The sequence below is a fragment of the Lepidochelys kempii genome, chromosome 3 (assembly GCF_965140265.1).
Source record: "Lepidochelys kempii isolate rLepKem1 chromosome 3, rLepKem1.hap2, whole genome shotgun sequence".
Lineage (NCBI taxonomy): Eukaryota > Metazoa > Chordata > Testudines > Cheloniidae > Lepidochelys > Lepidochelys kempii.
The window spans coordinates 65330107-65356794 of record NC_133258.1 but is presented as its reverse complement, the minus strand read 5'-3'; the positions used below and the strand labels follow the sequence as shown (position 1 = coordinate 65356794).

Here is a 26688-nt window from a genome sequence, read left to right as displayed (position 1 = left end):
TAGCAACAAGACAGTTCAGGATTTTGCCTGAAGCAAATTAGAATTTTCTGCCTGCTACTGGAAACCCTAACGTCTCCAAGCTGTCCATTTATACTCCCAACAAAACTCCTCTCAAGTCTGCTGCTTCCCAGGTCATCAAGAGGAAAACCTTAACTGCATTTTTTAAGATAATATTAACACAAAAACAACATTGTTTCTAGAAATTCTAATGTTTGATATACATAGTCCAGGGCCAAAACTGGTACCTTTTGCCCTGTTGGAAGGAAATCTAGTTTTGAAATTAACTGAGCACGTATATTATTGCCCTTTATAAAAAGACATGTATCCATATGTCTTTTCTAATATGTCATTATTTGAAGATACATTCATTGAAACACACATTTGGGAAAGGAAAGAACTTGCTACCTCCAGGATACAGAAAACTTACATACTCTCTACAGTATACAAACTACTTATATGCTCAGTTATGGTGTGATGTAATATCTCCCAGGTACTTTGTAACATCTCGGGTGACCGTATGGCGTTACTGTTCTATGAAACAACATTTTTAGATGCTTTCTGCCTAATGGATAAGTTAAACCAGTGGTTTTCAAACTAGAGCTGCCGCTTGTTCAGGGAAAGCCCCTGGCGGGCTGGGCCGCTTTGTTTACCTGCCATGTCCACAGGTTCGGCCGATTGCGGCTCCCACTGGCCATGGTTCACCGCTCCAGGCCAATGGGGGCTGCAGGAAGGGCGGCCAGCACATCCCTCGGCCAGTGCCGCTTCCCGCAGCCCCTATTGGCCTGGAGCGGCAAACCGCGGCCAGTGGGCGCCAAGATCGGCCGAACCTGCAGCTGTGGCAGGTAAACAAACTGGCCTGGCCTGGCCTGCCAGGAGCTTTCCCTGAACAAGCGGTGGCCCTAGTTTGAGAACCACTGAGTTAAACTGAGGATGTTAAGCCCTAAAATTGAAGTAAGTTGGAGCCATGTGTTGCAACAATACCTTCTGAGTGTAGAGAAAGAGGAAAATCTCCTGAAACAGAGCAAAAGCGGACTGAGAAAACAGCTCATTGGCTTTTATTTTAAAATCCTCCTATAGTGGAATTAGTGTATCTGTCAAATAAGTAATTCTATATGTTCATTTGGTGCTTTTGTCCCCCTTTTATTTCCTACATTAGAGGTATCCTCATTCATTTGTGCTTACAAGTGATATTTTAAAAAACTAAAAATGTAGAGTTCTTTGTAGTATCATTGGAAACTAGGAAATAATCCTGGACATTTAGTACAAATTTCCACAATCTGTTACTGCAAATGGATGCCCTGATCCTTAAAAATGTTCCCCTGTAACAGATTTTACATTTTGAAATAAGCAGAGCCTTGATTCCTTATGTTAGTTGCCATTTTCCACTTTAAACCCTGTGGAGGGAACTATTTTCATGTACTGGAAATGTTTTGAAAAAATAGAATAGCTAGCCTGATAAGTCACTGACCTAGATTAGACTAGGCAGACTTTAAACAGAGAAAATCTGCATCACTAAAGAATAGGATATGCAGCAGAGTATCACATCTTGTGATGGGAGCTGTGGCTATATAAAAGGAATCAAATACATAACTAGGGTTGGGGTTTTTTTCAGATTGCTTTTGAAACAAGTGAGGAAACTGATCATATAACTCCATGATTTATAAAAACTATCTGTATGCAAGTTTAAAGTACTGCATATGCCATTGCTGGAACTTGGGAGTCACGTTTACACCTGCAAATTAGACTTATGCCCTTTATTGGTTTCGAAAGACAATAGGGAGTACATAGACCACTGCAGAGATTAACTACTTTAAATAGGCAGGAGATAGGCCTTAGTTGAATAAGTCAGCCCCTAATGTTATGAAGTACCTTGTCTGAAACTGTCTTTTATGGGAAAAAGTATCCAAAAATTTGTAGCAGGCCACTCCAGGTGTCCTGGGCTGCTGCTAGCAAGGTTTCAAGACTGGGTGTATCTCAACCACTGAATTGATATACTTGATCCATCTTCTGGGGATGGAAAACTTCAGGTTGCCATACTAATGTTGCTAGACATAGTATAGCAGTAGCCTTTGCCATAGATAACTGGCCTGGCATGCCCCGGCAAGGATGGATAAGGTAGTGTACTAGGTTGTGTTTTGTATTTGCTCACTCTCCATGAGGGTGCTCGGGTGCAAGCTTCCACAATTCCATCCTGTCCCGTTTGTATGGGAAGCTGCTAGATGTTCTCATAACTGTGGGCTGCAGTGCCTTCAGTCTGCTTATTATGTGGCTCTCTTGCTCTCCTCTAGCCCATCTTCCACAGCCAGGGGATAGGCACTGGACTCAGAATTTAGACTTTCCTACCTCTCTTTCTCACTTTGCCACTGATTTGTAACATTCCCTAAGTCACACTTCACCATTTCTGCCTTAATTTCCCCATTCTCAAAATGAGGATAACACCCCCCTCTATAAGGCACTTGGAGATTTACAGCTGAAATGTACTCTGTAAATGCTAAGCATTATGGGAAAATAAGGAATAAGTTGCTGCAGCTTTTTGACACTCATTCAGCAAGACTATGTGGACACTGGCAGGAAAACAAAGGTTAATAGTTAATAAAACTAGAGTAAGAGTTTTTACCTCCGATTTTATTATTAAGATGAGAGAACATGCAAAAACTACCCACAGGTACATGGCTCTAGTTTTACTACACTGGAGGACATACATAAATAGCCATGTTTGAAAACTAGGAAATATGTACCCCTTAAGTAATAGCTGGTTTTACCTTACATGTAGTGTAGGGACATAGAACATATACAAACATATACTGCTTGGTAACATTTAGTACTGCAGGTTCCTTGGGAATTAAGAATAACAATTCCTTCATTTGTATAAGAAGTTACATTGTAGTGTGTTATATTAGAGGTTATAAATCAGTACAGCAAATTTTAGCTTTGCATCTTATGTCCCAGAACCCCTTTAGAAAAAAATGATACTGTGAAATATACAGCACAAGCACAAAGGAAATTGTTCTCAGGCAGCTCAGTGGCTAGTCCAATTAGCTGAATTTGTTTCAAAATATGAAACTTAAAATACAGCAGAACCCTGTAGTCAAACTAATTAGGGCCAGAGCAGATAATCAAAACTTTAGATAATGCAGAGACTTGGAAAGTGGGAGGCTACTGTTCTGTCTAGCAGCCACAGGAGAGATCAGCACACACAGGACCAGAAGTGGGTGGTGTTTCAGTTAATGGGCCGAGCCAAATAATGAAGGATCAGATAAAAGGGGTTCTACTGTATTAATAAATTCTCAGTGTCCCTATAAAAAGAATTTTAAAAATATATATTCTCAAACAAAAAATGTACTTTGTCATGAGTCTTCTCCTTGTGGGTACTGCTGGGGAGCTATCTGATCTGTTTTTGGCTTCCTACACAGAATTATTCAATCTAACTAAAGTCATACAATTTATGATTTATCTTATGACAGGGGACTATGCTGGTTAGTTGAACCACTAGTTTTATGTATTTATTTTTTATATAAAATAAATTGAGGCTGGGCAGATATTTTCAAGTTTGCATTTTTTTTTGTACCATAATTAGAGGGGGAGGAGTGCACACCCATGTGCATGGCTACCTTAGGACTTGCAGGGACTACCAGAGCCCACCGACACATATGTACTGCTCTAAATCCTCTGTACCATTTGGGTAAATAAATCATACTTTGCTTTGGAGAAAGTGCTTCTGTGTCACTACCCACTGTTCCTGGCCACAGACTCCAACTCCAGCAGGGCCAAGCCCAGTTGGCAGTCAGGGAGGGATGATACAGAGAGCCAGTCTGCGAGCAGTTGGCTGGTACAGTTCCACTCCAATGAGAAATAGAAGCATAATCCTGGCACCTGCGGGAGTCCAGAAACAGGTCCCAGAAGAGAACCTATCCTGGTTTTGGTCCCTCTTAACTGGACTGTCTACAGCAATTTTCTGGTCTTTTATCACAGCTACCAGCAAACTACTTTTAAAAAATATATATTTGGAATGTAAAATATTACATTCCCTTGCTGCCCATGACTAAATCTCTTTCATGGCAAGCAATCATACAGTGAGAGAACAGATAAGCTCTAGGTAGGGCTACACTAAATTCATTGGTAGGAAAATGGTTTAATTGCTTACTGACCATCAAATACGGCTGTCAATGTTTTGCTCCTCCACACCTTGTTCAACAACCAATGCAGTCCATCATAGACTGCTTATTTTGCAGGTTTGCTGCAGAGATGCAAATTCGGTTGGGTGGACATGGCAAATTCCTTTACACTCAGACAAATCTTTTTCCCAAGCAAAATGAAAATTACTTTGGAAGCTAAGTTTTAACGCTTCCTTCCCAGCTCAAAAGCTACCTTAGCACTTATGAAGTCTTGATATTCTCTGTGCTAGAATCCTTTAATTTTATCTGAAGCAGATAATACACTTGTCTCTCTCCTCTCCCTCCCCCCCCCTCAAAAAAAAGCACAACACAGCTAGAGGCTGAATTCAGCCCCCAACCTATGCAGGCACCGCTCCCCAAGGATTTGTAAGTGAGGGCAGCAGTTGGTTATGAATATTTATACAGGGATGGGCTTGGTCTATACTTCTGTATTAAATCAACATAGCTATGTTAGCAATATGGAGAAAAAAAATACACTTAACTATTTGATTTACATAGCTATACCACTTGACCACCGTGAACATGTCCTCTGATGGAGGTAGTGTTCCCATACCAACAGAAAAAACCTTTCCTCCAGCAGTGTAGGCTGCACACAAACCATGTCGTTATGACAGCATAGCTACAGTGACATTGCTATGGCTGTGTATTGTCAACATATAACTTAGGACTTTGAGCTGCGATTTTGATCAGACTGCCCCCCAGCAAAGGGTGTGGCTGGGTCAGAATTCAGATAATAGAGGGCTGTGCAAGATGCAGAGGTGTTCATTCAAGATGTAACATTTTTCTTTCTGAGTTAGTTTTAAACCAACACCTCCACATGGTGTTCAGGCACTGCTTGAGGGGAGGTCTTGAAGTTGAGCACCTGGAGAATTTATAATCATTAAAGAGCCACTGACTTGTTCGTGTCAGTATGGCACTCAGGGACCAGTTATTACATGCACTTTACCTCCAGCAGTTTCAAGGGGGTGGGTATCTTTCACTTCTTAATCTAAGCTGCTGTTACACTTTCTTAAACTGCTATCAACAATTCACTGCAGAGGTAGCTGCATTTCACTTGACATAATGGGGGATAGCTGTTTGTAAAATCTTTTTGTTTAGTATCAAGAGATATTATGCATCAAATGCAGCACAACTACACTAATCAATCATTTGCTACAGGGGTGAATTTTGAAATATTAGGAAATAGCCTTTCAACAAATACTAGTTGGTACCTTAAACAGCCTTCCCTTTGTGTCTGACCCTTCACCATTCCACTTTGTGAAGTCAAAAAATGGCCTATATTTTAAAGATCTCACACCTTCAGTCATTGTAACACGCTCCTCACCACCTCTGAAGAATCCAGGTTCAAAAGGTTTTGATCCAACAGCTGCAGATTTAATTCAAACAAAATTAGTTAAATCTTTTAAAACTGTTTACATTGGTACAAAGTAAATGCAGTATCCACAGTAGACCTTGAACACAAGCAGCCTCTGCATCCACAAGCTTCACAAAACAGAGTATATCCCCTTTATCAAGTGAGATGGAGGGAAGAGCTCACTGCCAAACCACCACACCTTCCAGCACAGGATTAGAGCACACACACACACGACATACTTTGTCCATGTTCTCTTCCAACAGCTTAGGGCCCAAGAAATCCTGTGGCTGGCCCTACCACTACCCACTTTTCATCTGGGGGCCAACAGAAATTTTGGGGGGGGGGGGGATGTAGGGCCCTTCTCCCCCCCCCCCCCCCCGCAGAAAGCAACAACTTATTTTGATAGATGTGTCCCTTCGGTACTTTCTACGGTGGATGTGGTGTTCTAAGGTAGTAGCAAGAGATGCCAGTGCAAGATTTTTTACCTATGTCTAAACAACCTTTTGTGTAAGTGAAAAGTCCACAAAAATGTACTTAAGTTGTCAAGACAAGTTGGAAAGAAAACATGAAAAGGGGATTTAAACAATTTACATTAAAAGAAAAAATTAGAAAGACAAGATGGGTGAGGAAATATCTTTTATTAGACCAACTTTTGCTGGTGAGAGGGACAAGCTTTCGAGCAACACAAAGCTCTTCTTCAGGTCTGGAAAGGGTATTCAGTGTGTCAACTAAACACAGGGTCAAACAGAAAACTTATCTCCAACGTAAATTGATCCAATAAAAGATAATACCTCACCCACTTTGTCTCGCTAATATCCTGGGACTGACATGGCTACAACAACACTACATACAAAAAAAATTTAGTCATCCAAATAGTTTGACACAAATTAATAAGGCTCATTACTTAAAGAATGTTGGCCTTGTGTTTTGTGTTGATAAATGCAGAGATTATTCATTATATTACAAGCTGAGTATACTATTTCACACTATGATGCTAGCAAAAACTAATAGCTAGGGTCCTACTAAATTCATGGTCCATTTTAGTCAATTTCATAGTCATACGATTTTTAAAATCTTAAATTTCATTTCAGTTATATATATTTGAAATTTTAGGGTATTGTATTTGTAAGGATCCTGACCCAAAAGGAGTTGGGGGAGGGGGGTCATAAGGTTATTTTAGGGGCGTTGTGGTACTGCTACCCTTACTTCTGTGCTGCTGCTGGCCGCAGCACTGCCTTCAGAGATGGGCAGCTGGAGAGCGGCGGCTGCTGGCTGGGAGCCCAGCTCTGAAGGTAGAGCCACTGCCAGCATCAGTGCAGAAGTAAGGATGGCATGGTATGGTATTGCTACCCTTACATCTGCAGTGCTGCTGGCAGGGCACTGCATTCAGAGCTGGGGGCCCAGCCAACAGCTGCCTCTCTCCGGCCACCCAACTCTGAAGGCAGTGCAGAAGTGAGGGTAAAAACACACAAGAGACCAGATTTCACAGGGAGGAGACTAAATTTTACAGTCCGTGACGCCTTTTTCATGACAGTGAATTTGGTAGGGCCCTACTAATAGCCACTGGACTCCTCTCAGTGATGGGCAATATGACAGTATATACTAATCTTTTTCAATATATTTGACATATGCTACTTGTCTAAGTCTGAACAATCTGTAGTTGGTCTCATTTAGATTATACTCATCACAAAATTGTCAGTGTCAAACAGTCTTCACGACCAGTACACAAGCAAGTCAATGTGTATGCCATGCTCTGTCTTGAACAACTACGGCTGCCTCCACATTTGGCTTTTTACATCTACATGTAATGGGTTCCGGGAGTGCTTCAGTGGCAAGTGGCTGTGTCATTAGTGTTGGAGAAATCTGTCCAGCCTTGTGATGCCAGCTATTTCCATGGGGGGAGAGAAGAGATGTCAGGTCAAGCCTCCATGGCATCATTCCAGATAAAGGTCTGGTAATCTGCATGCTTGGTACGTTGCACAAGACTATCATAAATTGTGGGGAGGGCCTTGTTCCAGGTTTGTATGTATCACACACCATTTACATCTACTGAGTTAGCCGTTGTGTCAGAGAAGGGTTATCAGAAGTTCCTGCGCAGCTGAAATCAGCACAAGTATCTCCACCACAGTGCCAAAATTGGCAAGGCTTCTAAATTTGTGTGGATTTTTCCTGATAAAGTTTAGTTTGCAAACCATGCCAGATTCCTGGTTGAATTACACCCAGTCAGCATGTGTACTGCTGGCAACATTCTGCATAGTTGTTGTCCAAGTGCAGCTGCTTTGGCGTGGGCTGGTTTATCTTTCACACCAGTACATCCCCAAAGTTTGAGTTGTTTCCAACTTGTGAATAAAATTACTCCAGCCACTGACATTGCAGTTCTCAGAGACTGCACCACTACTTGAGGTTATTCTTATGAAAGCAACATGAAGTAGATAGAGAGTATCTGGTTCTTTGTGCGATAAGAATAGACTTCTTGTTCTACAACTCCCTCTGAAGTGAAAGATATCCCCTCATCCAAGTCCCTTGTGGCGTGGCTGAGGACACAGTCAAAGAACAAGATGAACAGCACTGGAGCAAGTACGCAGTCTTGCTTCACTCCATTCGCGATTTCAAATGCATCATAAAAGTCACCACTGGGGAGCACTTGCACGGTCATGTGGTCATGGAACAGATGGATGATTTGTATGAACCTTCTTGGGCAGCCCATTTTATGTAAAATAGCCTATAGACCCTCTCTGTTGACTGTATCAAAAGCTTTCATCAAATCGATGGAAACTGCATTCAGGTCCATGTTCTGCTCTAAACACTTTTCTTGGACCTGCCTTACGACAAAGATCATGTCCATAGTACTATGATCTGGTCTGAAACTACACTGCACTTTGGCAGATTCTCCTCAGATATGTCTGCAATGAGTCTGTTCAGTAAAGTGCGAGCTAGTATTTTCCCTGCTGTACAGAGAGCAATGCCTCTGTAGTTTCCATAAGCAGCTTTGCTGCCTTTGTTTTTGAACAATGATACAATAATAGCATCTTTGAAGTCTGGTGGCATTTCTTCCTCCTAAATGCTACTCAAGATGTCATGAAACACCTCGATGGCCTTGGAGCCTGCTGCTTTATAAAGTTCTGCTGGAATACCAGCCTTTCCGGATGCTTTGCCAGAGTTCTGTTGTTTCATGGCTTTCATAACTTCCTCCACTGATGGAGGGAAATAGAGATCATCTTTGATGGATTTCTCAGGTAAATGATCATTGTGTAAGCAGATCATAAATTACACATATAGACAAAACAACAAGCAGAGGGAAGATGTAAGGTAGATTTGCCATAATGAAATTAATGCATAGTTATACACATGTTAAAAGAGAGGCATTACTTTGACTTTTCAAGAAATTTGTGATGGCAATTTGACATGATTTACAAAAGTATCCATAATTCTCAGAGTTAACCACTGCATAATATCACATCTCCCTAAAAAAATCACTTAATCCCATCATAAAAATGTGTTGGGATGCTACAAATTTTAAATTTAGGCAGGGTTTTCCATTTGGGCCTCAACTATTTATTAGTTTTCTGTAAATAATTGTCACCTCAGAGTCAATACCTCTTCCAGTTCTTCTTCGAGTGCTTGCTTATATCGATTCCAATTGGGTGTGTGCGCATTGCGTGCACGATCGTCGGAAGATTTTTACCCCAGCAACGCTCGGTGGGTCGGCTGAGGCGCCCCCTGGAGTGGCGCCTTCATGGCGCTGGATATATGCCCCAGCTGACTCAGCTTCCCCTCAGTTCCTTCTTACCGCATAGCTGATCTCCACTCTCCCTAGCATTCGCTTTATTACCTGTTAATAGTTTGTGATTAGTTGTTAATAGTTGTTAGTAGTTCTTAGTATAGTTAGACTTAGTTTACTTAGTGGGGTGGAACAGGGTCTTCTCCCCTCTCCCGGTACCGGGCCCATGCTTGAGTCTCCGGGCTTCAAATCCTGCTCGGCTTGCCTGAAGCCAATGCCAATGGGAGACCCCCACACTCTTGCCTAAGCTGTCTGGGGGAATCCCACCAAGTGGACAAGTGCCGCATTTACAAAGCCTTCAAGCCGAGGACCAAAAAGGAGCGGGACTTTAGACTGAAGCAGCTCCTTATGGAGGCAGCACTTAGCCCAGTCCCTTCCTCCGCGCACCCAGACTTGGCGGCATCTTTGGTGCGGAGTACGCCTGCGGCGCCGATTGGTCCAGCACCGCGTTCGGACTCTACTAAAGACTTGAGGCACCAGGTCCCCCCGGCACCTCCACCACCACAGCACCGGTCCCTATCTCTGGGCCAGAAGAAGCAGCAGCCCAAGCGGGTTCTGACTGCTTCTTGTTTGTTGGTTTGACAGCCACCGACACTTCCTACACCACAGTTGGAGCCGCATCCATTGCCGGAGCGCACAGGACAAGTAACAGCTCCTGCACCATCTACTCCAGCGCCACAAGGGCCATCGAGTCCGGTGCATATAAGCCCCCCGGTGCACACTGCGGTCAAGCTGAGGCTGCCCTCCACGCTGGAGACCTTTTCAACAGCACGGGACTTGATCGCGCTCACAGAGCTGACTCCCCTGCAGCCAGCGGCATCTCCGGTGTGGGCAGTGCCGTAGAAGGGAAAACCGTCCCTGATACGACCACCGTTGCCGAGTGAAGCAGGACTGCACTGGTCCCGATCTGGGTCTCAGCACCTTTCATGGCATCGCTCGCAGTCCCGGCACCGATCTCATTCTCGGCACCAGTTGTACTCGCGACGCCGCTCCAGCTCACAGAGATCCGAATTGCGGTACGGCCGGTACCAATTGGACTCCCGGCACCGCTCCCGGTACTGGTCAGAGCAACACTCAACCTGGAGCCGATCCCGGCGCCGATTTCACCGGAGGTCACCATCGAGATCCAGATCAGGCTCCCAGTACCAATAAGACTGCAGGCACCGATCGAAGTCTCAGTACCGTTCTGCATCACGCCACTGGTCCCTGGCACCATACAGCACTGGGGGACTCTGCGCCGACACATACGGCACCGCCTTGGTGGTCATGCTCACAAGATGGCTACCACACCCAGGAGCAGGGCGAGGACGGTGCAGGCCAGTGGCCTCTACCAGGTCCACATACTTAGCCAAGTGGACGCGTTTTTCCTGCTGGTGCGCTCAGAATCATACGGCCCCGCTACAGGTATCAGTACCTATCATCTTGGACTACCTCCTGTCCTTAAAACAGCAGGGCTTGGCGATATTATCCATCAGAGTGCACCTTGCAGCTATTTCGGCTTTCCACCTAGGCAAAAACGGGCGTTCAGTCTTCTCCAATGCCATGGTCAGCAGATTTCTCAAGGGGTTGGAGCGCCTGTTCCCATGAATTCAACAACTGGTCCCTACGTGGGATCTTAACCTGGTCCTCTCCAAACTCATGGCTGCCCTGTTCGAGCCGATGGCCATGCTCACTCCTGTACCTTTCCTGGAAGACAGGCTTCCTCGTAGCTATCACCTCGGCAAGGCGTGTGTCTGAGCTCAGGCCACTCACATCGGAACCACCGTATACAGTGTTCCACAAGGACAAGGTACAGCTGCGACTCCACCTGGCCTTGCTCCCTAAGAGTGGTGTCTGCCTTCCATCTCAACCAGGACATCTTCCTCCCCATCTTCTACTCGAAGCTGCACGCCTCTCGATGGGAACAACAGCTGCACTCCCTGGATGTTTGCAGGGCCCTCACCTTCTACATCGAGCAAACAAAACCTTTCAGGAAAACATCGCAGCTGTTTGTTTCTGTGGCAGACCGGATGAAGGGCCTTCCCGTCTCCTCCCAGTGCATCTCGTCCTGGATCATATCATGCACCCATGCGTGCTAGGACTTGGCTGGTGTCCCAACTACGCACCATACCACCCACTCCACACGGGCTCAGGCTTCATCTTCTGCTTTCCTAGCACACGTACCCATACAGGAGATTAGTAAGGCAGAGACTTGGTCATCGGTGCATACCTTCACCGCCCACTGCGATAATTCAGCAGTCCAGGGGTGATGCTGCATTTGATTCAGCGATCTTTCACTTCGGGACATCTCACTCCAACCCCACCGCCTAGGTAAGGCTTGGGAGTCACCTAATTGGAATCGATATGAGCAAGCACTCGAAGAAAAGACAGTTACTCACCTTTGTAACTGTTGTTAGAGATGTGTTGCTCATATCCATTCCAAACCCGCCCTGCTTCCCCTCCGTCGGAGTAGCCGGCAAGAAGGAACTGAGGGGGCGCTGGGTCGGCTGGAGCATATATCTGGCACCATGAAGGCGCCACTCCAGGGGGCGCCTCAGCCGACCCACTGAGCGTTGCTGAGGTAAAAATCTTCCAACAATCGTGCACGTGGTGCGCACACACCTAATTGGAATGGATAGGAGCAACACATCTTGAAGAGCAACAGTTACAAAGGTGAGTAACTGTCTTTTTTAAAAGGTGAAGAAAAAAAAATGTTGCAATAAAACTAAATCTCTCCCAAACTCTTTATTTTGTTAGAGGATAGGTCTCAGTGGTTTTGCAGTTACCTAAAAAATATCAGAATGCGTGAACACTACAGTTGCAAGTACTGTGCAGCACTTGCTCGCTTTCTCTGAGAGCATGGCTACACTTGCAGAGGTAGAGCGCTGGGAGTTAAACTAGACTTCAGAGAGCACAGCAGGGAAAACACTGCTGTGTGTTTACACTGACAGCTGCAAGCGCACTGGTGTGGCCCCATTAGCAGTTCTTGCAATGTCACAAAGAGCAGTGCATTGTGGTAGCTATCTCAGTATGCAAGTGGATGCAATGTACTTTTCAAATGGGGGAGGGGGTGTTGGAGTGTGACAGGGAGTGTGTTGTGTGTATGTGGGGGGAGTCAGAGAGTCAGCATGCTGTCTGAATGTAGAAGACAGCAGCAGACCGCCCCCGCCCCCCCCCACACACACACACTCACAACAGCAGCATTCCACACTAATGGTTTGCTTTGTCCCAGAGCAGATAAGCATGCCAACTGTCAGAAACTGAGCTTTGAAAGGGGATAGCCGCATTCCTGTAGCAGAGTTCAAAACAATGAGAAGAGTGGCCACTTGACTTCAGGGGATTATGGGACGTTTCTGGAGGCCAATCACAGCACAGTAATGCAATACCTCTTTCACATGGACGCCCGGGCATTTCAGATGGGGCACAGTGAACTTTATGCTTCTTGGGGAGGTGGATTACTAGGAGCACTCCAGCTGCAGAGTCCAGGCGCTCTACGTGCCTTGCCAGTGTGGACACATCGGAAGTTAGGGCACCTGGGGCTGCTTTAATGCGCTCTAACTTGCAAGGTTAGCCAAGCCCTGAGTCAAGTACAGGAGCAGCAAGTATCAATCCATTACAAACATACACTATAGTAACTGGCTACATCTGCTGTGCTGTGAGCAAAACAGGAATGTTTTCTACCCTGTTTCCTATTGTTTCTGTATTAAATCCTGTGCTCACTATGTTAAAGGCTCGCACTGACACTCAAGTCCACCAAACAATGTTATTAATTGTATGTAGAACGCATTCATTCTAGGTCACCCACCCACAACTGCAAGAATATGAAATTTTCTGAAAAGCTAAATATGGCCATTGAATATAATATACAAAACAGCATCACTAGAATTTTGATACATGGGGTTTCAGCAGCCTCTAAAAGCGGATAGGAGTCTTGGGTGCAGATTAATGGGAGGCAAATTTCTATTATGTTGGTTATGTTTCAAAATAATCTGCCTTTTGAAAGGGGGCAGGGGAGGAGAGGAGATTCAGAGGCCCGAAAAGGTGCTTCCTCTTTTTATTCCTCCATTCAGTCTTGATTTGAGTTTACTGTCCTCCTGGACAACCAGTTCCACACCACTCCTTTCAGAATCCAGTGATACTCCTCCCTGTGCAGCTGCAGCAATCCCCACAAAGCAAAGTTAAGTGCATTGCAACTCTTGTATCGTGTTAGTGTGTTCTGCTACCACTAGGCAGCTGGGCATGATGGCTAGTTAAATAAAACAAATAGCAAGCAACAACAGCAATGCCGAAGAAGGTTTTGATCTTAGGAAACACTTGAAAGTGACATAAAATAAGTCTTGACATAAAATATTAAGTATTTCACTTTATATGAAAGTGAAATCAGTTCAATATTCACAATAAAACACAAGGCATAAGATATGAAATATTTTCTACTGAAATAGGCAAAAGGTCTGATGTTAGCAGCTGAATAAGAGTTCCTGATACCACAGAAACAAAGACACTCTGCTTTAGAAATCAATGTTTTTCAGTCAAGGATCTGACGTGAGGCTTGGATAACTGGTTTGCTTTCTAAAATGATTGGGGGCTCTGAAATCAGCAGATCATCTTCACCCAGTGAAGAACTCTGGTCAGTGTTCACGAAGTTGGGAATGTTAAATTTTGTAAGGCAATTCAGCTCCTCCTCCAGCCTTCCACTACTCCTTGCTACTTCCTGGAAGTGAATATTACTGTCCAGACCAGGGGCTTTATGGCTTTGTTTTGCTTTGTCCAAATGCTCCACTTCATTAATGTAAAAGTGAAAGAGTGACCTGGACTCTTCAGCTACTTGACGTGAAAAAACCTTGTCTGACTCCAGAGGTTTTCCAAAGTCTGCCACGAAGCTACTCACATGAAATCTTTTTTCAGAAGGTTCTGTATTGCTGGGGGAGAGGAAAAAAAGCAAAATTATATATACTAAAATAACCATGGAAATAAAAATAGCTATTAGACTTCAAAATGATTACCTCTGAGCATCAAATGTTACTTCAGTGGGCATCAAAATTGGGAATAAATACAAAAATATTCATTTACCTAGGGCATGTTTAAAAGACGATCTATCTACTTCATATTTTTCTGTTGTAAAATGTTTGTAGGTGTTTATTTCTATAGATGTTGTAGTGCTGGAATAGATCATTAATGCCAGCATTCCTATATTGTACTTTAATATGCTAAGTATTAGAAAACCCTGATCCTCCCATTTCATTGAATCTACTGCTAAATAACTCCTCGTTTAGTATTATGAGTAATAACACTAATAATTAGAGCAGCACTTAACATTTTCAGAGCATTCTACAAAGCATTAACTGACATCTGTGGGATGTATGCCATGGGTACTGCCTCCATGTCTCTTTTGTGACTAGTAATCACTTGACTAGCAGGTGGTCAGCGGAGGCATCTATGAAGCTGAAATCTAAGGGCCTAAATCTAGATAGGGGACGTATACTCAGCACTGCAATACCTAATGTTTAGGAGCCCTTGCTGCCTAGTGGAATCCACAGCCCTGAGTTAGGTGCACTGGCTCTCCAAACCATACCTGGGGAGGAGTCAGGTGCCTAAGAATGGGATTCACAAAGGCCAGCATGCTGAGCAATGAGTCACATAAGCTAGGCAATAGGTAAGGCCCTTCGTTATTGGTATTTACTGATTTTCCCAGAAAAATTCCCTTAAAAAAGCCAGTATTCAGGTGTTGCTGATACTTGCTAAAATTGTGGCTTTTCCAAGACCCGGGAATTTTTCACGGGGAAGCAGATGGGGCCGTGCATAAGGGCCAGTAGGGTTAGCAGGAGGCTTTGCCCAGCAGGGGGGCTAGTACTCCTGGGGAACAGTCTTTCACCCCCCTCCAAGGGTGGAGAGAGGGAGATGAGCAACGGGCTAGGTCCTGCACGACTGGCGCAGGAGGTTCCTCAACTGGCCCTTGGTGTGTACACGCCCCTTCCCCCCAGCCACAACTGCCCTCCCACCGCCCTTACTTTGTTTTGGTTTTTTTTGTTTTATTTTACTAATTTTTTCCCCAATAAAAACCAAATACATTCCCAGGACATTAAAAAAAACCAAAAAACACACCACACCCAAAGCGAAGGGACTTCCTCCAAGGAAATGACAAGAGGGGTGTGCCTAGTCCCACCCCTCGAAAGGACTTAGGTGCCTATGTCTGAACCAGAAGGAAAATGCCTCTCTCTGCTTGGTATTCACAGCCCTAGACCCTCTCCTGCAGTTCGGCACCTAAGCCCTTTCTCACCAAAAAAATGAGGAGCTGGTGTCCCCCCATTATAACCTTATCGCAGTGGTTAGCACACTCACCTAGGATGTTGAAGACTGATTCAAATCCCCCTTCTGCCTGATGTGGGTCTAAATCCCTGCTCCACATCTCCCAAGTTTCAAGTGAGAGAGTAAACTAACCACTGGGGTTATTCTGGGGTAGCTTGCTCTCTCACCTGTCTCCTGATGAAGCTATTCTATTATGTAAAAATATGAGCCAGACAGACAGAGTGAGAATGCTCTATAGCCCTATGGTTAGGGCACTCAGAGACTCAAATTCAAGTTCCTGTTCCAATGACTATATTAATTATTTAAACAAAGTGGAACAGCTTCAACATGAAACACAGAGAGACCGACTCTAGAATACTCTATAGCCCAGTGGTTAAGATACCCACACTTCTCAGATTCTGGATGAAATCCCAGCTCCATCGAAGCCAAGGGCAAAACTCCCATTGATTTCAATGGAACCAGGATTTCAGCCATTGTTTCAAACTGAGGACAATATAAAAGGCCAGGAGAGCAGCAGGATAGCTATGAAGGCTGGATAAATAGCTAGGAGACTAAGAAATTCAACACAGAAAAGCAAGGGAAGACAGCAGAAGGAATGATATAGCATCCATTGAGTGTCCAAGAGAACTCTAAACTCAAGATAGCTCCAGTCTACACAGACTTGTGCATGAATCTAAATATAGTTAGGCCATAGAATCTCATGCTACAGACAAAGGTTCCTGGTGTTAATGCACTCTTTGCTAGTCTACTTTCTTGTTTTGGTCACAGTATTATAAAAGGGTTATTTGAACATGAAAGGCACTATAGGCACACTGTTGAGATCAGTACTTGAAAATCAGAATGTCACATATGAATGTCATAGTTTTGTTAAAATAAACGTGTGAAACTCATTAAATTTGAATGATGTAACAAATGAACACCAAGGATCAGGGTTTAAAAGGATGTTAGGTGCCTACAGTTGCAGATAGAAGTCTCCTGGGATTCAAATCCATAGGAGTTTAGGCATTTTTGAAAATCCAACAAGGCACCTAGCTGCATCTTTAGGTACCCAAATATCTTTAAAAAACTGGCCCTAAATGCTTTAACATTTGAGTTTAGCTAGTAAATCATTATCATAACGATCTTTGCTTCTCAGATGCTACCGCTGTCCAGTACATTTTCTGAGAGCTATATCCTAACTAACTCATAGTTCCTTCGAACTGGTCAGCTAACTTCATACTGCACAGACTATTGCCATAAAACCAAAACACTCCTGAAGATTTCATTGAAAGGCAATGCCTGTCATGTACAGACCTGCAGTTCTAAAGGTGGGCGTTAGCGAACACACATCTCATTTTGCATTTCAAGGTGAAGTATTATTTAGGCAGAACATAAAATATTTCAACAAATAATGCAGACGAGAACTGAAGGAAAATAATCCAACACACATTCAACAGGAGGGAAATAAGTGTACTGAAAAAGCCTTAAAGAGTGAAAGAGGAAAGGAGTTAAATATAAATTTACAATACCATGTAGTGGGAGAAAATGTCTCTATGAATTTAGGCTGCATACATGTAGCTAGTGAGACTAAGCCTAGAACTCTAGGTACAAGTTCTAGACATCCCCATGTGGGGGAATGTGAACAAAGTGGAAGGAAGAAAAGCAAAGATTAAAAGGCTAGAAGGACTGAGTTACGAATATATGAATCCCTCCTGCAGAGCCAAGCTAAAACAAACGAACAACAAGGAATGGTTTATTTGTAAAGCAGCTCAAGTGGGTGAGTATAACCAGGAGTAATAGGAGGAAACTGAACCAAGGATGGTGGTGAAGATTGGACAGGAGGGGAAGTTTTCTAGTGCTGAAGTCTGACAGTGGAGGCGTATCCTAAGGGAAATGACTGAAGACCCATAGAGGAAATCAATTTATGCTGGAATGAACAAAGGTATTGAGAATGTACTGTGTGTGACTCAAGAACTTACCATCTCTAAGGTATCTTCAAAGTATGACATTATTTGACTGTATTTCAGATGCAGTGCTATCTAGGGTGCTTATATGGCCACCATCACCGTAGGATCTGAACATCTCACAATCTTTAATGCATTTATCCTCACAACACCCCTGTAGAAGTACTATTCTCTCCATTTAACAGATGGGGAACTAAGGCTCAATGAGACTAATGCTCATTAGGTATTTAGGCATTTCTCTGCTCGGTGTTGTGACATCTCACCTCTAGGCAGCCTGCCACCTAGTGGAATCCTCAGCCCCAAGTAGGCACCCGGGCTCTCCATATATGCATGGAGATCATTAAGTGCCTAAGAAAGGGATCCTCAGAAGCCAGGAAGCTGATAGGAGAGCTACCTAAGCTAGCCAGGAGTGAAATGCTGAGGAGAGAGGCTTAAGCACCTCATAGGCTGACCTGGTGCACCTGACTGATGGAGGCACTTATCTCTGGCCCTTCTGCTCAGGATCCTCAGCCAGGAACCCTCTTCTAGAGTTAGGCACCTAAATGGTCAATGTGACTTAGGTTAGGTAACCCATAACCTAGCAGCAAAAACTATCAGTCTCTGTCTACTGCTTTATACCCCTCTCCTGCTCGCCTGTTTCCCTGTGTCCACAGCTGTCTTGTGTGGGTGCAAGTTCTTTCTTCCCACCTGTCGGTGGCCTGACTGCAGAGCCTAACTGGTGTCAGGCTTTAGGCATGCTCAGAGTATGTCTACAGGATTGGGCTCTCCTGGCAAGATAGGTGTTCCCCCACCTAGTTTGACAATTCCACTTTGGGGGTCTCTGGGGCTTTGATTTGAGCAGCTCATTAGCTGCAGGGTGGTGTCAGGACTTAGGTGGCTTTGCATGTGCCTGCTGGCAGAAACAAAGATGTCTTGGGGACTTAGGCACCTATCAGTTTAGGCAGCAGCAGTAGCTGAACGGTGGTTTTGAAAATGTCAGTGGCACTTAATGATGAATTTAGGTGCCTGAAGAGGCAATTAGGCTCATAAGACCCTTTAAGGATCTGGGCCCCAGACCATACAGCAGTTAACTCTAAATGTTTCATTCTGCCATCTGGTACTTTGCTCCCCTTTTCTGTGTATCACCACCTTCATTTCTACAACAGACACCTGTCCAACCCATGATCTTAGGGCTTTAAAAGATATTGAACAAATTGTCACCGTAGTGTAAGCAAGTGGAGCAATTGATACAGTGCACCTCAAAAGGTCATTTAAAACACTCCACACATTTCCCCTAAAAATAAATAAAAAAAATAAATAAAACAACCTGTTCAAAATAAGTCTCTGGTACAGAAAAAGATCAAGCTCAGCTTTCCCAAACTTGGACTGAAGTTTAGATGGTGAAGGTTAGATAACTAAATCTACATTTATGCATCTAAATTTTAAGAATTGTTGAGCAAGAGTGATTCCCACTAAATTCCTGGAGCACTGGGTACACCATATGTCTGGGGGTGGAGCAGGGAGAAGAGTCATCGCTTATACATAGGTGCATAAATACAGATTTCAGGTGTCAAACTTTGGTTAATTTGGGTACCTAAAGAGTAGTAGAAAACCATCTTATTCAATAAGGCTTTTATATGATGTGTCAATACTGATAAATAAGCAGCATAACGTTTAAACCCTATGTTACACAGAGAAGATCAATATGGTATAAAACGCAGGTATATCAGATTCAGTAGGATTAGAAAAGTTTGCCCAAGAGCAAAAAACATTGTCATTTTATAGAGTATTCTATTAGTAGAATTTCCATTACAATAATATCCTCTGCTTTACAAAACCAGTAAGCGTGTTCTAATAGTTTTTAATAGATTTGCACAGAGGAAGTTAAATTTTGTAAAGAGGAGAATATACAGTTACAAAAACCACAACACACTTAGGCTTTACTATATTAAGACCCTTTGTTATTGATATTTACCATTTCCTCCCCCAAAATTCCCAAGTTTTTGAAAAAGCCATTGTTCAGGTTTTACTGATTCCTCCTCCCCTCCCCTCCCTTCCCTTCCATTTTTGGGACCTGGGGAATTTTTGAAGGAGAAACAGCTTGGGCTGAGCTGAAGGGATGGAGTCAGGAGAGGGCTGCATCTGGTGGGGCGAGTAATCACAGGATATAGCCTTCTACTCTCCTCCTGACCCCAGCCCCTCAGGATGCCCCGTTCATTTCCCCTGCATGGGGGCTGGTGGAATGAGACAGGCAAGGAATCGGGCCCGCGCAGCTGAGACAACCCAACTACCGCAGGCAGTGGAAGGTTTCCTCAGCTGCCACATACAGAGAACACTGTCACTACCCGTTGTTTTCAGTTTTTGAACCAATTTGCTCACGCTTTTTAAATTTTTGAATAAAAACTGATAAATTCCTGGGAAATTTAAAACAAAAATAAATATAAAAAACAAAAGAGGCTTAGATGTTTACCAGCTCCCAAGCTTTGCACTATTGGGCACAATACAGGCTACAATGATTGAATACAGATTCTCTTTTTTCTGTTTATATTAGTCTGCCTTGCTAAATTATATTAGTCAACAATTTGTAAGTATAGGTTACAAAAACAGACTCGTGAGGTGCATATACTAGTTTTCCTAAGGCCATTTTTAAATGAGCTACAATGGAGCCTGGAAATCTAGACATAATATGCACTACTCCTACTACTCCTCTGAGCATTCTGTGCCAAAAAATTAAAAATTCTGTGCACAGTATTTTAAAATTCTGCAAATTTTGTCTAAATAATACTACATAATCACGCCAGTTGCAATTATTTTGGGTAATTTATTTCAAAATACCTGTCAGCAAGTATGTCTGTAACAATACAGACACTCAAAACTTCCCCCAGGAGTAGAGAGTTAAAGAAACACCTATGACAACCCAGTTCCTATTTCTCTGCCCCTTCCCTCCCCCAGAGCCCAGCCGGCCCAGATACCTGCACCCTCTTCCCCCCAGAACCCAGGCAAGGCCCCCCCCCTTGCCCAGACACCCACCTTCTCCCACCCCAGAGCCCAAAGATCCAGAGGGAGGAACAGCCTGATGCTGGGTCCCAGTCTTTCAGAGTTTGCTGTGCGCCGCCCTCTCCTCCCCTCAGGGCATGCTGGGAACTGAAGCTGCCAACTGAACCCTCTAGCTCTCTTCCCATCCCCCCAGCAGTGTCTTCTATGTGCAAGCTGGGCTCTGCGGGTCCAGCGGCCTCTAGTGGCAGCTAGCAGCACTGTAGCCCATTTCTGTGAGGGAAAGGAAATTCTGTGCGCACAACATTAATTTCTGCAAAATTCTGCAGTGGGCAGAATTCCCCCAGGAGTAACCTACTGACAATAGTTGAAATAATTATTTTAAAAATAAAACAGATTAAGGGCAGCTGGTACTGATTAAAACATCTTCTCTTTTCTAGATCAAAGTGTCTCCTGTTTGTGTTATAAATGAAACACTGACACTCCTTAGCCCATTGTCCCATGTTTGGATGTGGTTTAACTAGGCTGCAACTTTATTAACTCATCTGGGAACTATCCAACAATAACTCATGCTTCCAGGCTTTACCCTTCCTTAATCATTTCAACCTGACAGGGCTGCCATCAGTCCCCCTCCACTCCAAAGTTGGTCCAAGCCAGTTACTGAGACTCCATTGCCCTCCCCTCATATGAGAGTTAAGGGCCTGGGGAAAGGGGGTTGTCTCTAGATATTAGAAGCCTCAATCCCATTATCCGGCTTCTTTAGGGGATGCCTTCTCCTAAGCCCACTTTCAGTTTATCAGGGAACTGGACCCCCTATAGAATGAGTAGCTGCTCAGGACACTTGCATCCAGGCATGAGCGGAGACTCAGGACTGGAGGGACAGGATTTAGATCCCCTCCCACAGGTGCACAAGGGCCAATGAGTTACCTGAGCCCCATGGGCCCACCCACCAGCTCAAGTGACGCCTTTTCATCCTCCAACTCTCAAGTGATGGGGAACTCTTAAAGAAGCCACTACCCTTTTCCCCCCTGCCAGTCTCAACATAAGACAATAAGAATGGCCCTACTGGGTCAGACCAAAGGTCCATCTAGCCCAGTATCCTGTCTTCTGACAGTGGCCAGTGCCAGGTGCCCCAGAGGGAATGAACAGAACCGGTAATCATCAAGTGATCCATCCCCCTGTCGCCCATTCCCAGCCTCTGGCAAACAGGGGGATAGAACAGAAGGCTGGGCAGCGTGCAGTGTAGATGTACCTCTAAAGGAATGTCATCAAGGTTCGGAGGCCTAAACTGGAGCCTACCATCTTTCTTTTAGACTGAATGTGTGCGCGTATGCCCATTATGCTGTCCTTCCTCTCTACTGCATTCTGATTTTGCTAAGCAGGTGGGGTATTAAAACATACTATACAGAAGTGCTGTCTCAAATGAGTTCTGAAAACAAAGCTTCTCGAATATTTTGGTGCCATCAACCTGGTCACAAGAACAAAATAGGCAGGCAGAGTAGAAGGGTGGTATAATATCTGCACTGACAAAACACATCCTGGAACGGCATAGAAACAAGCACCCTGGATTTGTCGTCTGTTCCGCAAAAGATGATTGATGTTAGAAATTGTGCTGCTCTGGCTTCTGAATAGGCAAACGTTTTAGTATCAGCTGAAGAGTATTTAAAAAAAAAATCTCCTTTTTTTATAGTAGGTAAAATTCTGGGCAGTTTAGCCTTGACAGTGTACCCTTTACAAATAACTCAATAGAAGGGACCATCACTGTAATGGGAAAAACATTTGATCAGCACATCACATTGCTGTCACACTATGATCAGACTCACTCTTGGTGCGGTGCTCCTGTCTTCGTCAGCAAGGTCAGCACAAAGAACATGAAAATGACAAAAACTGCCAGACCGACCCAAAATCCAATCACAATGGAATCTGCAGGAGAGAGGTAATAAATTGATTAGTGTTCCACCTTCACTTGTAAACAGGTTCCATTCCACATAATGTGTCATGACTCAGAGTTCAGAAAGGCTTTGTTTCTTATTACAAGACACATTCAACATCCTGACCGGTCAATGTACCGGGCACTATGTCTCTGGAAAAAGCCAATGGATATAAAAGTGACTAGTTCAGCATCAGATACATCAAGCATGCACAGCACTGAATGCAGAAACACTGACTAATTCAATTAGAGTCACCTCGTCTTTGATGCAGTACCTTATGTGAAAATCATCATCTATAATTTTTAGAAACTCTAATGATGTTTTACTACTGACAGCATCCAAGCACGGATGTCTCTCAAACTGAAGTCCCCCATAACACCACCATTTTTCTTCCCACACAAGTACTTGCGGAGTAACTCAGTGTTCTCTGGTTTGATCTGATGATCTGTAACAAACCCCACACTAGTACCCTCTCCTGGGCTTTGTTAGTTGGGACATTGATCCACATACACTCAAGAACGTTCAGCTCGAACAGCCACATCTTGTTCTTAAAACAGCTTGTTCTAAAGTGGGCTACTTAATCACGGTGGTGGATCTGCCACTTTGAGTCTCAGATGATCCAGATGTTTTCCAAAGCCAATGACGGGGCAGACAAGTGTTACTGTCAGTATCACTGTGGATCTCCCCAAGAAACAGAGCCAGTGTCCTCCAAGTTTTGTTTGGATGTCATAGGAATATAGGATTTGCTATACCAGGTGAGGTCAGAAGTCCACCTATTTCAATATTCCCTCTAACAGTGTCCAGATCCAGATGTTTCAGAGGAAGGTGCAAGAAACTGACAGTGAACAATAACCTGTCCCATTAGGGGATGGCCTATGGCCTGAAGCACAAAGGTTTGTATCCCTTCTAAATTTTATCTTTCTTCCTTTCTAATGTAACAGAAGTTGTCAACCATATAAATGTTTAAAGCCTTTTTGGAATACTACTAAGCTCTTGGCCTCAATGATAGTTAGTGGCCATGGCTAGATTCTGAGGTATCCCTCAGCACTGCTTGGCTCAGTGTGAGGCATATTAGGCGTTCTACTACATTTCTCTCCCTCCCAGATCCTCAAGGCAGGCTTTGGACTGTTATAACTTGTGCAAACTGAAATGGGTACCGCAGCCCATTCTGCCAGCCCAGGATCACTAGAATTCAGTAGAAAACAAACATACCAGGAAGACACCACAACTTTGTCAACAACCTTATTCCTATAGTCACGAAGAGACTGATCCAGTGACTACTGAAGTCAATGGGAGTCTCTTCACGGACTTTAATGAATATTGGACCTAGCTCAAAGGCCGCAGCACATACACACACAAAAAAATCTTCAGCTCTTGCAGCTGTTAATATCCCCCTAATGAGTGGCGATATAACCAGACTCCAGTTCCATAGATTTTAAATACAGAGGGAAAAAAGAAGGAAAACAGACAAAGCATTAACAGTACAAGCATGACTTCATATAAAAAAGTGATTTCAAACTGAATTGCCTTTCGGAAAATGATGAATATTTATGGAAACCTAAAGCTGCACAGTGGTTAAAATACAGGCGCCAGTTGCCTGGAGGATTTCTACATACGCTTTCCAAATTTAATTGGTAGTTGAAAAAAATACATTGTTCCCTTCACCCAGCTGGGAGTAGTGAAAAGTAATGAAATACTAAATAATTGCTCTACGAAGCCTGCAGGGCTTTCAATTGCATTATCACTATGGGATAGGATTTTTCCTGTTTTACTAGATATTCTCCCCTTTTCTACTCCCTCAGCTACACCACACATATGCCAGCTAAGCCATTTTAAAAATGGAGGACCTCCCCCTCAATCACACAAAAAGAATTCAAGTATATCTAGCCACGACCCTTACCTGCCTTCCCTTACATCCCTTTACACTCTCATAACACCTTAAAAGCTGTAGAATTCCATTGGGAAGACTTCACCCACAAGTCTCAAGATGCAGAGAGAATGAAGGGTTGTTCCAAATTTGCTTCTTTATCTGCATCTGCCAGAAGTCACAGTGCTCCTCCACTGACTGCTACATCTTGACACCATGAACCACATATACACAATTTAAGTGACTAATGGCCAAATTCTGTGTTCAGTTGCACCAGTGTAACCTCAGTGAATTCACTGGGGTTGCACTGATATACCAAAAGTTGAATTTGGCCCTATATTTTAAGGTGTGTGAGAAAGCCTGGTCACTTAATATCTTTTAATAATTTGTAGCAGAAAGTCCGAACCAACTGACAGATACATACGCTAGGAACTAGGAAATTAAAATTAGAGACAAGTCCAGGCTTCAAGGTTCAGAGCTGGCTCTGAAAGCCATAATGCTCAGAAGGGTTCCAACCCAGTTCATTACAGAGATGGGGCTACTGATATTTGGGTGTTGGTTAGAATTCCCACTTCACCACCTACTAACGTGCAGGTGTTCTGAGATCCAGGCTTTTGTCCTGGGGCCCATCTTTAATTAAAATATTTACTCCTTTTGTTTACGGTTTCACATTTTTGTACCCCTGACTCAAGGGTTAAGTTCCGCCTGCATTAAGGAGTCATAAGGTAGCTTGCATTAAAAGGGAACTGCAAGACAGACATCTTAGTTAAAAAGGCTGATAAATTTGGCAGTCATAAAATTAACAAATTTTTTTGAGGGGAAGGAGGGAGATAATGGGATTGAGTATATTTGAGAGCTTAAAAGCACCGTTACTGGAGGTTATAAGAGAAAACACTTAGCACGCCCTACAAAAGGAACTGGCAAAGATTTAATCACACCATTGTTACCTCCCACAATTTCTGCCTAACTGCTACTACCTTGAAAGAGGACATATTCCTTATTAGCATTAAACAGATTCCATTAAACCATTTGCAAGAACATTAGTAGTAGTATCCACTGTTATTAGTTATTAACAGCTACCTGGCATGACGGTGATCATGACTTGTGTTAATATATTCCGTGCAAAGAACTAATGTTTAATTCCATATTGTTTTAGACCACAGGTAAGCAAATTGGCAGACATACCACAGTTGGCATCCATTTTTCATAGTGTAATGCTCCAGGTTATTCAAGTATAGCCTATCTGCTAATAACGTCAAGGTTTCTAGATTAATTTGGCTATGATCATTGTTTGGAATCAAGCACATTAGTATGAATTCAATATATAACTGTTCCCAAGATGTGTCTCCCCCTTCACCAAGGGACAACTAACTCATTGTAACCAGCTCCAACAGCCATCACTATTAATAAACTAATGAGGAAAGAAGACAGGTGCCAGGGGAAGCATTAATCCAGTCCGCTCTCTAATTCTTCTTAAGGTAGTGGTAACTCTGAAAACTACTCCCATTAACTGGGACATCCTGCAGCACCACCTTTGGTTGTTTAAAAAAGGCTGGGGTGTTCTTTGTTGTTTTGTTTTGTTTTTTAGGGGGTGTAGGGGAGGGGTTGGTGCTTGAACTTTCCATATAAATCCACCTTTGGGCAGAGACCAACACTGGGAAGATTTCATGCTGAAATGTGAAATTCTGTCAATCTGTTTCTTCACTTCAGCAGGTGGGTATTGTAGTTGTACCCACCTGCTGAAGTGAAGAAACAGATTGACAAAGCCAGAAGAGTACCCAGAAGTCACCCACTACAGGACAGGCCCAACAAAGAAAATAACAGAACGCCACTAGCCATCACCTTCAGCCCCCAACTAAAACCTCTCCAATGCATTATCAAGAATCTACAACCTATCCTGAAGGACGACCCATCACTCTCACAAATCTTGGGAGACAGGCCAGTCCTTGCCTACAGACAGCCCCCCAACCTGAAGCAAATACTCACCAGCAATTACATACCACACAACAGAACCACTAACCCAGGAACCTATCCTTGCAACAAAGCCCGTTGCCACTGTGCCCACATATCTATTCAGGGGACACCATCACAGGGCCTAATAACATCACCCACACTATCAGAGGCTCGTTCACCTGCACATCCACCAATGTGATATATGCCATCATGTGCCAGCAATGCCACTCTGCCATGTACATTGGTCAAACTGGACAGTCTCTACGTAAAAGAATAAATGGACACAAATCAGATGTCAAGAATTATTACATTCATAAACCAGTCGGAGAACACTTCAATCGCTCTGGTCACGCGATTACAGACATGAAAGTTGTGATATTACAACAAAAAAATTTCAAAACCAGACTCCAGCGACAGACTGCTGAA

The 26688-nt window shown here is 43.6% G+C and overlaps 1 protein-coding gene across 4 annotated transcripts in view; it reads right to left on the bottom strand.

The window, feature by feature from the left end:
- Nucleotides 1-2607: 2607 nt before the first annotated feature.
- MRAP2 (melanocortin 2 receptor accessory protein 2) overlaps nt 2608-26688 on the bottom strand; it is a 46448-nt gene continuing 22367 nt past the window's right edge. For all 4 annotated transcript variants that reach the window (XM_073336576.1, XM_073336573.1, XM_073336575.1 and 1 more), the window contains 2 exons: nt 22335-22434; nt 2608-14208 (listed from right to left, as the gene is read on the bottom strand). In XM_073336576.1, the coding sequence (XP_073192677.1) occupies nt 13815-14208; nt 22335-22434 (494 nt within the window). In that variant the 3' untranslated portion in view covers nt 2608-13814. The remainder of the gene's footprint in view (nt 14209-22334; nt 22435-26688) is intronic.